Raw genomic sequence first — 14,762 nt, forward strand, 5'->3', positions numbered from 1 at the left:
TGGCAGGGGGTGGAACTGGATGGGCTTTAAGGTTCCTTCCAGTCCCAACCATTCTGTGATTCTGTGAAACTATTAAATATATCCAAGAAAAACAGTTCTAGGGTCACAAACTTATGGCACAAACTTCTGGTAGCACTGGCATGTGGGAAAATCCACAGTGTGACCGTAAAGACTTAAGGACTGTTTTTCATTTGGGGAAGGAAAGCAAGTTGCAACCAAAGTAATTTATAGATGGAAATGAGCTGATGTCATTTTTCTTAGCTTAACAAAAACAGAGTCACTTGACTTAAGAGTGGCATCTGATAACTTTAAAAGAATAAAAATAACTTGTAGATCATTGCTGTCTTCAAAGAGCCAAGTCAATAACCACTAAACTGCTGCAGGAGCTCTTTTGAATCTCCTTCAGGCCAGAGGAAATTAAATCTCTCCTTAACCATGGAGAAGAAAAATGGTTGAATTGAAAATGTAGCTTGAGAGAGCAAGCAAACGTTTTTCACTTTGCAAAGCCAAGGTATTTGAATTATGCTCAAATTTGTTGGTTTTCTCTTCCTATGCTGTACTTCTCTATCATCTACTAGGGAAAAGGTGGTGCCTGAGTTTGGAAACAGTATAGGTAGATGGGTCAAGAGAAAAAGCAGGTTTGCTCAGATCTGAACTATTACAACTCAACCTGGTGATTAAAGGGAGTAAAATTTTATTTGCCTCAAAGTAAGTAAGGTGCTGAAAGAATGAGCATACTTTCAGTATTGGTTATGAGAGTTTTTTGTTAATTTCTACAGAGCATTCATCTGACATAATAAAAAATAGTGTTTGTAGATGTATTTTTTTGGGATTGTCATTTTTGGGAAGTAGTCAGAATGTTTTCTGTTGAAATCCTGACCCACCTTTTGTATGCCTGCAGTCATATTAACCAGAAAACTCAGTTTGAAAATCCAGTATTGGAAGCCAAAAGGAAAAAACAGTTAGGACAGACTGATGCTGGCCCTTCCAAATCAGGTATCACTGAATATTGTGTTCTTTGTCATATATATCGTTATTTGCAAGTATGCTTTATAAAAACCCAATTCTGGAATTCATCAAGGCATCAGCCTTGTCTTTTTGCTTGCCATTACAGTGTTACCTTCCAAGATATTTTGGGTTTTTTGAAGGATTTTTTAATGTTAAAATTGAATTGAAGCACTAAGACTGCTTTTAAATAATTTTGGTTGTTCTGAAGCTGGTTGTCATAAACCGCTTTGGAACGTAGGGAGGGTTAGAAGAGCCATCTGGAAGTGCAGGTAAAGCCACACCTGGAGTTTTTATGCTTTTGATCTACTTTAAGCTTGATATTCAAGGATAAAAATTTGGAATTCAAGGTGGGAGGTTCGCATACAGCTCTGTTGCAATCTGTTCAGAAAAACTCTTTTCCATTCACTGAATTCAGCTGGAAAATGAGTGCAGCACTTTCCTGTCTGCTTGTTTATCTTTTAAAAGTGCTTCAGAAGCTGACCAACAATAAACAAATCATTAACCTTTGTGACACCTTAAAAATAAACAAAAAACTTACCGGAATTAACCCTGGTTTCCTGCCCTCCTGTCTCTGTATTCCATAATTCCAAAGGACCAGGGAGGTCTATCTTCACTCGAGATCCATCCCAGCTTACTGGAGCGCTTATAAGGACATCCCTGAAAAAAAGTACCATGGGATTTGGTTTCACAATCATCGGAGGGGACAGGCCTGACGAGTTTCTCCAGGTGAAGAATGTGTTAAAAGATGGACCCGCTGCACAAGATGGCAGAATTGCTCCAGGTCAAGTATTATTTCTGTAAACTTCCATTTCCTGGGGTACTTTGGAGAACACAGCTTGAGCCACAGGAGGTTGGACGACTCCATCCACATCCTCACTAAATTAAATATTTTCATAACTGTGTGGAGCAGGGGCTGAAAAGGAAAAGAAGCAGCATTCTAGATAAAAATTTACTTTAAGGGCACTTCTGAAGGTTTCAGAACTTCTGCTTTAGCAAAGACACTTGTCTTCATGTTTATTCATAGAATGGTTTCCCTCTCTGTAAGTGAAGTAAAAAATAGTGTGTTTGAATCCTGATCTGTTTTGCCTTGTTGTTGCCAAAAACCATGACACCAATTATTAGAACTGCAAGAAGCCCACAGCAGGAGTGAGGAGGCAAAGTTGTGTGAGCTGGACAAGTGAGGAGAGATGAGGGATCAGCAATCCATGAGGACTTGCGCTTTCTTTCGTGGTTATTATATGTGTCATTAAGTTACCTGTAACCTTACCGTAACCTCTGGTTTGCATATTAGAAAGGGCAAAATGCTTCTTTACATGTAACATAAACTCTTACTCTTCAAATGAATAAAAGAATTCATACTTTGAATGATAAATACTATTTACTTATGAAATGGAAACATTTCCTCTTTTGTTGCTGATGTATTGTTTGAACTTGTTTGTATGTGGTTCATTTTCCACCTCTGCAAAAATGAAAACAATCCTGCAGAGCTGTTGGAATGAAAAGATGTGCAGCTATTCCGACTGTAGTTCATGGAATAAGAGCAATCCTGTTTTACTGATGCCTGACATTAAAGGGATTGGACAGTTTGCAGGGCATATAGTACCACACATGCAAAGTTTCACATCAAAATTATGAAAACATGAAACAAGGTTTTGGGATCTGAAGCCCACGTAACTTCATTTTGAAAATGAAAGTTTCTTAGCCACGTGTGGCAGCAGTGTAAGAGTATGGAGCATGTGTGTGTGCAGTCATAGCTTAAGGTCAGCCAGTCCTAAAATAAACATGGGGCCAAAAAATCAGATTTATTCTGCATTGGGTTTAGGATACTATGCAATATGAATTAAAGTAGAAGATATCTGCTTGCTGTAGTGTGCATGCTCTGCTTCATCTCCTGTGGCTGTACAGTATCATTTTTTTAAATCTGCTGCAGATTAAATTTTATATATTTAGTGCACTGTGTCCTGAGATGAAATAGAATAAATGCAAAGAGGAAATCCTTTATGCTTTTTGGCAATATTAGCCATGAGATAATATCCCCAATGCTAGTTATTAATTTGAAGACAGCACTGTGATTTCCTCAAGGTAGGCTTTTATTGGAGGTTTCACTTCTGTTTTTGACACCGTCAAAATTTCTTTTGTAACAGGCGACGTCATCGTGGACATAAATGGAAGCTGTGTCCTTGGCCATACCCATGCAGATGTTGTCCAGATGTTTCAGCTCATTCCCATTAATCAGTATGTGAACATGACTTTGTGTCGTGGATACCCTCTTCCTGATGACAATGAAGACCCCGTGGTGGATATCGTGACAGCCACACCTGTCATTAATGGTCTGCCGGTGGCCAAGGGAGATGCTTCCATGTCCAGCCAAGATTTAGTAGCAGCAACAGTTGGGTTGGACCAGAATGGGAAAGTGTTGGTCAACGGTCGCCTGAACGGCCCTTCCGTGGATTCAGCCGAGCAGAGGGTCTCCTTTGCCTCCTCAGGAGGCTCTCAGCCAGAGCTGGTCACCATCCCTCTGGTCAAAGGGCCTAAAGGCTTTGGGTTTGCCATTGCAGACAGTCCCACAGGCCAGAAGGTGAAGATGATTTTGGACAGCCAGTGGTGCCAAGGCCTACAGAAGGGGGATGTCATCAAGGAGATTTGCCATCAGAATGTGCAGAGCTTGACCCACTTGCAGGTGGTGGAGGTGCTCAAGCAGTTTCCAGTAGGAGCAGAGGTGCCCCTGCTTATCTTAAGAGGAGGTACAGACAAAATTGCAGTTGTCATATTGGTTATAAGCTTTTAAAAGTCCAATTTTAGTGTGATATCTAAATCGTTTCCATTCTTGACAGCTAAGCAGCAGTTAATTATATCTCTGAGCCATTATGTTCTAAGTTTGATTAATACCCCCTTATATGTTACAAGTTTGATTTAGGGTGAGAGCATGTTGCTGGGGTTTTGTTCAAAGTTTTAGTTAGGTTTTTCTTTGCGTTTTTTTTTTTTTTTTTCTCAGCAATTATATGGTGATATATTTATGCACTGTCTCTTCCAAGTCTCTGGGGAGTGCTAAAGCAAACGCCTGGTCTCCAGTATAATGCAAAGCATGTGATGGACTGAGTTTTGTGAGGTTCTCCAAATATATTCCAAATATTCCAGTAACTGTGTCTGTAATGAACAGGGGATTGCAGGAGATGGGAAGAAGCATTAGCAAAGAAGTGGGGCTGATCACTGGGAATAGCAGAAAAAATTCAGATTTTTCCTTTGCATATTCATACCTCTTCCTTGATTGTCAGTCACAGACCAGAAAGCATCTTCTCCCCAAAAACTGTAGTAGATAGTGTGTGTCTTTCAAAGGAAGCTGAATCTGAATGGATTATGAGGCAGCTCGTGGCTGCTCAGTGTCCCTTCAGGCTTTATTGTAACCCTGACTTCAGCTACTGGCATTTGCAAAAATCTCCGGATTTTTTTCTGTATAAATACTACTATTCCTTAGTCAGCTAAGGAGATAATTAGATTTCTTTGTGGCAAGTGAAATTCCTTCAGACAAATTCATAAGTCTCCTTATCCCGTGAACTGAGGGGTGACTTGGTTTACCAGCTTCTAGCAGAAAGAGAAATAGATATTTTTCATTGTTGTACAGCTTTCAGTTCTAATTGAGACTTCTCTAAAGTGATGGTTTTGATCACTTTGCCATTTAAAAGCACAGTGAATCAGCTGCTATTATTTTCACCCCAGGAGCAGCTGATTATTGTTGTAGATGTCGGCGAACCCAATGGGAAGAATGATGATGTCTAACTCCATTTCAGGAGGCTGAATGATTTCTTTATTATAATTATGTTATAATACATTAATATGCTATATAAAAGAGGATACTAAATACTAGATGCTACTTTCTCTAACTATCATATCTCACTAACCCACAACTCGTGACCCTGTTCTCCAGAGCCCAGACACAGGTGGATCCGATTGGCCATCAGGCCCAAACAATCCACCATGGTCCAACCAAGCGCTCACTCTGGGTAAACAATTCTCCAAACACATTCCACAAGAGAAAAACAAGGAGCAGAAATAGAAATTGTTTTCTCTTTCATTTCTCTCTGTGCACCTCAATAAAAAATCCTGAGAGAGAAATGTGCTTGCCACAGATTATATTGCTGAAATGTTGTTGAAACTTTTTGTAACCTTCTATTAAAGTTATTTTATATTTTCTTCAGGTCCACCCTCTCCTACTAAAGCTGCCAAAGGAGTGAGTATTGATGATGTATTTAACTTGTTTCTGGCATGCTTTGTAATCTCATTTCCTCTGGTTTTTAGTCCCTGTGATAACCTGCAAGATGGTTTAGCAAAACCACACCTGATTGGTAGGCATAAATTCTTTGTCTAAGTACCTGCTGTTAGAGTACCCATTAAAAGGGAAACAAAATACAGTATCTATTTTTTTCATTCCTAAAGGAAGTTTATGATCCTTTGATTCTTCTCAATCCTTGCATAGAATTAATAGACTGGTTAGTGCTCCCTTCTGGAAATGTTTATCTTTGGATCCATATTTTCAGCAAGTCTCTATGGAGCTGTACATTCCTAGCTCGATACTCATTGCTCTTGGAAGTTTGGTCTGTCAGGGCATCTTTAATATATATTAGCTCAGTAAAGAATCCTTGGTCTTAATAGAACAACCTCTGATTTAATAATGCTGATATTAATGCTTATGTTTATTATGAAGGTTTCTGTTATAAATTAGGCTGGTCGAACACAGATACTTCTTTAAAAATGCTTCTTGTACAGAACAAATTGGGGCAATTTATGAAAACCCCATTACAAGAACATAGCTGTAACTTCTCTTTCTATCTTTATTCTGCTGTTTGAGTGCAACCTTAGTTGTATCCCAGCAGTGGAATGACACAAGCACACATGTTCAGCATGCTCAAAGATGACTGTGCTCAATAAGATCTTCAGATTCAGTTTCTTGCAAGCATCCACCTGCCCGCACTGATTAAATCAGAGCAGAAATCCCTGCAGTTGGAGGTCCCTGGCCCTGTCAGCATGGATCCCGTGGCAATGTGCTAAAAGTCATTTGGACTTGGGGACTGGCATTCTATTACAGCACACATACAGCAGCAACAGCCCACAGACTGCTCGATGCTCAGTGGCATTAAGCAGCGTGGCAAAATAGTTCACTTAAAAAGGGCAAGTTCTTGCATTTATAAACATACAAGAAGTGTCAAACTGCTGAATGGCTCTGGGCAGTTTCTTCTGCTCTTGGTGGAAGGGCAGATTTACGTCTGTTCTGCTCCTGCTGTGGTTTAGCATGCACTGCCACGTGCTAGTTTTCCAGGCTGGGTTTCAGCCCAGAAGAAATATTTAGAGTTATTTTGTTGCATAATTGATTGGGGATTTAGATGAGGGACCCACAAGGATGTCCTTGCCTCATGAACAGGAGTGTTGCAGCTGTCAGATCATGATGTTAATACCTCACACTATCCAAGTGTGTCCTCCTGTCCCTTATGTGTATTGTTCCAGCAAGCAGCTCATGCTGGGAGCACCTCTGGTGCTTGTGGGGAGGAGCTTGGCAGGGGACGGGAGGCAGTGCCTGTGGAGCAGCATGTGCCTATGGTTCTGGATTGTGGTCCAGAGCCTGGCAGGTGCCCGACAAGGACTCAGTGTCTTCTCCAAACGTGATCGGTCCTTTATGCCCCACTTCATCCCATCTGTTGGTAACTACCAGCATCAGCCCATCTACACTCCTCTCTGAGCATCAGTCACTTCAAACTCTTTCCAAGCCTAGTCTCCAGCAGAAAATCATGTACCAGTGAGGAAGACTTTAGTACTCTGGTCAGACATATCCACTGGAAAAGCTGTAATTTTGTTCCTTTCTTCCTGTGTTTTTCTTCTGCGTGGTGTTCATTGTCTTTGCACCGACAAGTGTAGTCATGCCTTTATTTAATGTGGATTTTGCATCTGTGGGCTGTTTCAGAAGGACAAGCAGGACAGTTCCGGGAGTTTGGAAGCTGTCAGCGATACTATTCCGCAGCCAATGCCCTTCCCGCCCTCTGCTGTGCGACCGGGCTCTCCTAAACTGGACCCGTCCGAAGTCTACCTGAAGTCTAAGACAATTTATGAGGACAAACGTAAGTACATCACCTTCAACTTGAAAATACTCAATTATGAAGGAATTTTTTTCTTTTGTTGCATGTGCAGTAAAACTACTGAGACTTTGTTGCTAAGTTTGTGAATAAAACATTTCAAGTAATGTATAATTCATACAGCAATCAGAAAAACGAAAAAGATAAAGTATGTTTCAACCGTATTTTCAGTAAAACAGTTAATTGCAGAAATAATTTCAAGGATGGTTCTGAAGTAAACTGCAGCAGACCTGCTTATAAAAGTAGCTCTGAGCTATGTCACAGAGTGGCTTTTATCCTGGTGTGCTGCACAAATGTAATTGAGATTTCTGCTTTGAAAATTAATTATACCATTTTGAAAAGAGGATATCACTCTATTCCTGGTTACTGTGTTTTGTTACTAGAAGACTCAGAGTGTACCACCAAAGCATGATCCTTCAAGAATCCTTCAATAATCCAAGATAGCTCCTTACATGTTTTGAAATACTGTTTTTTTTTTCTTAGCTCCAAACACAAGAGATTTAGATGTTTTCCTGAGAAAACAAGAGTCAGGCTTTGGCTTCCGAGTGCTTGGTGGGGATGGACCAGATCAACCTGTAAGTGAAACTGCTCACAGTTATCTCATAGTATTGCTGTTGGAATGATCCTAATCTATCATCCTCATTTTTAATCATCCCATCCAGGCAGTTCAGTGATGGTAAAATTGATCGATTCACTACCTGCCTTTCAGAGGTCAGGAATTGGTCCTGATTACCTTTATTTTTTCCCCTCTTTGTGGACTCCAGTCTCCAAGGTTCCGTGCCCTTCCCACTACTGACCCCATCCTTGGCCAAAATTTTTTGTCAGGCCGAGGACACTGGTGGTGTTTCTACAGCTGTTGCTGTGTCTTGGAGCCCTTGGAAGGGCCGTGCTGGTCCCCAGCCTTTGCTCATTGTCAGCTGATCCCAGTGGCGGCAATTCAGTCATTGGTGAGCTGTGCACAGCAGCGCATCCTGGGAAGCAGCTGAGCGGAAGGAAGAAGGAAACAGTTGCTCCTTCTGTCAAAATTTCATTAGGCTATTCATTTCCTTGCAGCCCAGTGAAACGAGGTGTGAGATGGTGACACACCCCTTTTATTCCCTGCTTCTCCCGCTGGATTTTTAAGCATGCATTGTGTTGGAGGCAGCTGGGCAAATGGCAGAGCAGACATCCCTGGATGGTCTGCTCTCCAAGGGCAGCTTTTAGGAGACTCCCCTCTATTTTCAAACATGCATAAATTTCTCTCTGGGAAGAAGCTCTAAGACTTGTACTATATATCAGGGATCTTTCTGTAAGCTGTTTAAGTGAAGAGAAAAAGCTTTTGGGATAGATCTGCATAGATTGTTTTCTGATTACAGTGAAGGAATTCAGTTTTTCCATTCCCAGTTGTGATCCAGTGCTAGCCTTTTTTTTTTTTTTCTTCCTCCCTCACTAACATGTATTGAAAGTAAAGAGCAAACTCAGAGAATGTTACTTCTGTTGCACTTTATAGCATTTGTGGTGTTTGGTTTCCACAACACCCATAGCTGTTAGGAAGTGTGGAGCTGATGTCTTGAGTGCTGTGTACTGATGAACTGCCCACCATTCTTAACCTCTAGCAGTAGTAGCTGTTGTTACCCTTAATCTTCCATTTAGTTGAAAATGATTGTAGCGTATGAAATTGAGTGTGGTGTTCTTCTCTGAATTATATTTAGTAGCACTTTTTGAGGTGGGGAGTAGGCAGAACTGTTGATGTTTGAATTCATTATCTAATTACCAAAAGCTGAGAACTGAAGCAACTTGAAATGTGGAACTGTCTATAAGCTTTTCAGAAATAAACTTGAGTTTGTTCAAAAGCTTTTATTTCTTCCCCAGTCATTCTTCCTCAGTCTTGGTAAAAAAAAAAAAAAATAGATTAGCATGAATGTCAGAGTCTTTTGTATCATAAATGTCTAGGAAATAATATGTATAATAAGTACATGGTGTGTGCTCATTTTAAAACTGAGCTTTTTAATAAACTGGCAAACATGCTCAAGAGAGAAGAACTGACAAAAATATGGATTAAAGATTTTTGAAGTATTTAGTGAATGCTTTGAGACTCCAGATTGTCTCCACTAGATCAGCTTGCTGGCTGCATTTCTGCTAGAGCTGGACAGTGAGGTAATCTTTAAGAGTCTTCTCCAAAAGACCTCATCTGCACAGATTCACCTGGATTCCAACCACTGTGTGTTCTGATGAACTCATATTCCCTTTCAAACCCCTGGACTCTGCTCACAGATTTATATCGGAGCCATAATCCCACTGGGAGCAGCGGAAAAGGACGGGAGGCTGCGTGCAGCAGATGAGCTGATGTGCATTGATGGAGTCCCTGTGAAAGGGAAGTCACACAAGCAAGTTCTGGATTTAATGACCAGTGCCGCACGGAACGGGCAGGTGCTGCTCACTGTCCGGAGGAAGATCTTCTTCAGTGGTAGGTGTCTGCTTGCTTAGCAAGAGCACTTAGGGCTTGTAATCAAATCTACTGAAGCTGCTCTGGAACTTAATTACTGCACTGGGGCTGAGCAGCCTGAGATTGAGGAGGGTCAGCTATAACTCTTAAATGGAGAAAAGCAGAATTTAATAGGCTTGGACTCTGTTGCTCTCTAGCTTGCACTGCTCACACAGGTAAGGGCTCTGAAAATTATGATGCAGGGGTGGTTTCTTCAAACCTTTTTGCAGGTAGTAGTTAGAACAGCCATTAGTGCTATGGAAATTGCATAATAATGCAGTCTGTTTTCTCGACATCCCAGAATGGTTTGGGTTGGAAGGGACCTTAAAGCTCATTTTGTCCCACGCCCTGCCACGGGCAGGGGCACCTTCCTTATGCTGTATTCTCAAGTCTTTTGGCATTAGCGTGTAGGAAGATTAACTGTATGCAAATGAGAACTGTTTCAGAGCAAGGTGTTGAGATGCTGCAGTTTTAGATCAGTGTCCAGATCAAACACTTTAGATAAGATTAGTCCGTGACTCCATGAATGACAAAGCTGGGGTGGGATTTACAGCTGACAAGGACCTCCTGCTCTGATTAGCAACTGCTGTTGCCACTTCATGCTGGCACTGACAACTGAGCTTCACGGTTGTGCTGAAGTTGCTTTGTGTGATTTGTTCCTTATTTGTTGTTTGTCTATTCCCTGCAAGGGGAAAAGCAGGCAGAGGAGGAGGAGCCACAGCCTGTCCTTACACAGAATGGCTCTCCTCGGCTGAACCGTGTCGACTTTGCCAACCAACCGTGCCCGGAGGTCTACGATGTCCGTCTGCAGCGAAAGGAGAATGAAGGATTTGGCTTCGTCATCCTCACCTCCAAGAACAAACCTCCCCCTGGAGGTAAGTGCCATGTCCTGGTGGCTCTGCCCCTGCCTGACCTCGCTGGGGCTTCTCCACAGATATCTCTTCCTGTGCAGTGCTGGTATTTCCTTCATAATCAGCTTTCACTCACACTGGCACAGCCAGTTGAGTCTTGGTCTGTCTTTCTTCGTATTTATGCTTTTGTTCACCCAGCTGTGACATGAATGGGGAAAAGGGAATTTATATCTCACATAACCCATACCCAAGAGTGTGCACTTGTCACAGGGCAGCATTTGGGATGTAGATATTTGTCCGGCTGTAGCGATGTTGCATTAATTCATTGGCATTTTAATGGAAGCATAGTTTCAACCTTGGCTTTATATTCCCTAATCAGGTAAAAGGTCTTATTTTGGGGATCTGAAGAAGTAGAGTGTACAGTATTTGGTGGAAAACAATGAACTTGATACCGTCTTTCAGTGTGTTTGTCTAGAAAAATCATCAAAATGAAAAAGTAGTCTGGTCTGGTATTGCGGTTGTGAGATACAGACGTGGCTCAGGCATAATTGTCTCTAGTTCTGCATCTGTGCTCGTCTCTGGGAAAGGAACTGAAATTGATCTTTTTCCCTTCTACTTCTCATAACATTTCTTCTATTCTCCAGTCTGTCCGTTCTGGCCCCATAGCTTTGGCTTCTGGAGGAGTCTGTGCAGGGCACGGTGTCACTCTGGGGTGAACTGAGGAAACTGAGCCAGGGAAGCTGGAGGAAATTTGAGGCAATTATTACAAGTGCCTATTCATCTCAGAGACCAGGAAAAGCGGTCAAGTTTGTGCAGAGCTGATGTAGCACCTTGCTGGCCTTGCACAGGCTCCCTGCTCAGGTCCTCACCTGACTGAATCAGTCCCCGGCAGGAGAAGTTTGATATATTTTTGAAGTGTGTTTAAGGGTTAATTTTTTTTTGCAAGTCAGAAGAGTTTGCCCATGCATCTGAGTCTCTGTGTTACAGTGGATGGCCATAACTCTCTCTGAGCCCACAGTGTCTGTCAGGGTCGATGCATGAAATGGAAAACTACATTATATATGGTAAAACCATCTGTTCTGGTGCACTCCAGGGCCACACATTCTCACTCATCCCTTTGCAGATGTGATCCATTTCCTTCCCATGTTTTCCTTCAGGCACAGCACCCTGTACGTGACAAGGCCATGCTGTTGGGTTGGCATCTCCATTCACTCACAATGAAGCATTCCTCATTATTTGCAGGTTTGTCCTCTACAAGCAGTTTTACCCTTTGGAGCAGGAGAGGAGGGACAAACACTCACCTCTGCTCTGTGGTGACCAGTGACAGGACCAAGGGAATGGCTGGAGCTGTGCCAGAGGAGAGTTAGGTTGAATATTAGGAAAAGCTTCTTCCCCTAGAGGGTGTGGACCACTGAACAGGCTCCTCAAGGAAGTGGTCACAGGCCCAAGGCTGTCAGAGCTGAAGCAGTGTTTGGACAACACTCTTCAGGCACTCTTCAGGGTGGGATTTGTTTGGATTTTGGGATGTCCTCTGCAGTGCCAGGAGTTGATGATCCTTGTGGGTCCCTCCAACTCAGCATATTTCGTGATTCTGTGACTGGCACTTCTGGGTCTATGTGATGCTTATCTGATTTGCAAATGGTAGGCTTCTTGAGGCTGCCCTGTGCACGGCCAGGAGTTGGACTTTGATCCTTGTGGATCCCTTCCCGCTCAGGATATTCCATAGTTCTGTGCATACTTACAGTGTTACTGTACCTATTCTTGTTTCCTAGTGATTCCTCACAAGATCGGGCGGGTTATCGAGGGAAGCCCGGCTGACCAGTGTGGGAAGCTGAAGGTGGGTGATAGAATCTCAGCGGTAAACAGCCAGTCCATTGTGGAACTCTCCCATGACAGCATTGTGCAGCTCATCAAGGATGCGGGCAATGTGGTCACCCTCACAGTGGTGGCTGAGGAAGGTAAGGAAGGTGCCACCACATTATCAAAGTTGGGCATTTATCACTGCTGAAGTTTATTGGCTTAAATGGACCTTTTGAAGATGTTTGGAAATTAAGGAGAGTAAATCTTAGAATATCCTGAGTTGAGTGGGACCCATGGGGATCATCAACTCCTGCAAGTTGAATAAGTTGGAAGCTCATGTGTTTGCTCTGGTAGAGCTGAAGGCAGGTGGGACAGAGAGAGGAGCTGCCTCAACAAGGTGGTTGTATCCAAAAAGGAGCTAAAATTATTAACAATGCAATGAGGAGAGAGAGAAATTCTCATGTGTGTGAGAGAGAAAGTGCTGCTCACATAGAAACATCCTGTCCGGATCTTGTATTCTCCAGCCAAAGAGAAATGACCCCTCAGGGGGCTGCAGCAGCCACAGGATCATGCTTAGTCAGGGGCCCAGCTCCTGCTGCTGCAGGTGCTGCCAGAACTCTGTTCCCAATGAGGCCGGTGCTGCCAGGATGCTCTCTCCCTGATGCTCTAAGGCCACAGGGACCCCTGCTTTCCAAATCTCTCCACTTAAACCAAGAGTTTTTGCTTTCTCCCATGTTAAAACACACAAATTCCCTAATACTGCATCCCTGCAGCAGAAACATGCTGCAGTTCTATCTGCCAAAGCTCCCCTTTGGAAAAGGGTCACATTCCACCACACGGGAAAGAATCCTTGACAGGGTTTTCCTGCCAATCTTGCACCTGCAAAACCTGCTGTGTCACCTGAGCAGCAAAGTGAGTCCTAGGGACTGCAAAGTCCCATCTTCGGAGACTGTGACTTAATGACAGCTCCCATGTAACACTGCATGCACTGTGGTATCGTTTGTAAACAAAAACGCAAATATATAAAATCCAGTAATTTGGAGAGAAAAGCTGTTTTCCCGCCCTGCATTTTTCTTGAATGCTGCTTACAGGTTTAATTAAACTCCCTGTCATTATTTTGTCAGAAAGTTGGCTTTCTTCACCTTTGAAATAAGAAATACCTAGAGCCAGGCTTTGAATAAAGCCAGCAGATGATTCTCTAATTTCACGTTCATTGCAAATACTTAACATGCCATCTCAACCTGTAACACAGAATTTCAAAGACTTAATGTTCCTTTTTGTTAATGCTTGAAGTAGAGAGACCTCTATAAGTTGTTATTTCTCTATTAAGATTTTTATTTTTATCAAATCTGGTGCATTCCAGTTTGAAGGGACACACTTCAAAGGAGTTGCCATGGGTGATGTTTATAAAGCAACTGAAGTTTGAGTTGGTTGAATTAGATCTGTTTTCTCTGCAGCTTTTAGTCATCAAATCCAGACCAGTTTGGGTTGGAAGGACCCGAAAGTCCATTGGGCTGCCATGGACAGGAACACCATCCACTTGTTTTCAAAATAAGTTTTCTGAATATCATATTTCTACCCTTTATTTGTGTATGACCTTACATGGACTTTGTGTAAAAACCTTTCCCACTGCCTCAGTTACAGATTTGGAGCCAAAACACAGAGAGAAAAACAGAACCTGGGAAGACTCAGCAATGAGAGGAAAGAACCCCTCAGTAGCATGTGGTAAAACCAGAGAAAAGATCAGTCAGTAAAAATCTGTAGCTCAGAGGAGCTGGAGTTGTCGTGTTTCAGATGTAAAGATTTTGTGACAATGAAGGAGAAAGAAGCAGAACCGGTTCCACTGGAGTGGGAATATATCTCCACTTTAAAATTCCCCTTGATGTAGGTGAAGAAATAGAGTTTAGCTCACAGTAGAGCCCTGTGTAGTGGGGGAATCCAGCATGGATGTGAGCGAGTCAGGGCTTCAGACACTCAGGGAGGGAGCTGAGCCTCACAGGGCTGGTTCACACCCAGGAAAATCCAGGATATAGCTCCAAAAACACAAAATGCCCTTTTTGCTGGAAGCTGTTGAGCCTCACAAGGCAGAAACCCTGATAGAGTTTGCTGTTCCCCAGCTTTGTCTTCTGAGAGTGGCAACAAAACCTCTGCCTGGTCCCCTTCCCTCCCCCCAGGCTTTCACAGGCCTGTGATCTTTGCTTTTCAAGGGAATAAATTAATTCCCTTCATGCGCCAGAAGAGATTCTTTAACATTTTTCACAAAAGCAGGAGCCTGTCAGCTTTTGTCATGTATTAGCTGGGAACACACGAGAGGAGGCTGCAGAGAGGGCTGCAGGATTTGTAGAAACAGATGGCGTTTTTCTTGCCTATGCTTCTAAATTAAAAATCTGAGGATAAACCAAGAGTAAAAGTTGACATTTTCTCTCTAGAGAAAAACATCTTTAAGGCATGTCATGAGAACAGCACCAAGCAGAAGTGTGGAGGGCTCAGAAGGTCTCACATACCTGAGAAATTCAG

General features: G+C 42.6%; 1 protein-coding gene across 2 annotated transcripts in view; it reads left to right on the plus strand.

Moving 5' to 3' along the window:
* The window catches only part of MAGI3 (membrane associated guanylate kinase, WW and PDZ domain containing 3), a 59,394-nt gene that overhangs the window by 35,416 nt on the left and 9,216 nt on the right, over nucleotides 1–14,762 (plus strand). For both annotated transcript variants that reach the window (XM_053963953.1, XM_053963954.1), the window contains exons 8-16: nucleotides 902–996; nucleotides 1,601–1,789; nucleotides 3,153–3,752; nucleotides 5,205–5,236; nucleotides 6,962–7,115; nucleotides 7,614–7,705; nucleotides 9,384–9,576; nucleotides 10,284–10,469; nucleotides 12,218–12,403. In XM_053963953.1, coding sequence (XP_053819928.1) covers nucleotides 902–996; nucleotides 1,601–1,789; nucleotides 3,153–3,752; nucleotides 5,205–5,236; nucleotides 6,962–7,115; nucleotides 7,614–7,705; nucleotides 9,384–9,576; nucleotides 10,284–10,469; nucleotides 12,218–12,403 — 1,727 coding nt within the window. The remainder of the gene's footprint in view (nucleotides 1–901; nucleotides 997–1,600; nucleotides 1,790–3,152; nucleotides 3,753–5,204; nucleotides 5,237–6,961; nucleotides 7,116–7,613; nucleotides 7,706–9,383; nucleotides 9,577–10,283; nucleotides 10,470–12,217; nucleotides 12,404–14,762) is intronic.

The sequence above is a fragment of the Vidua chalybeata genome, chromosome 24, assembly GCF_026979565.1.
Source record: "Vidua chalybeata isolate OUT-0048 chromosome 24, bVidCha1 merged haplotype, whole genome shotgun sequence".
Lineage (NCBI taxonomy): Eukaryota > Metazoa > Chordata > Aves > Passeriformes > Viduidae > Vidua > Vidua chalybeata.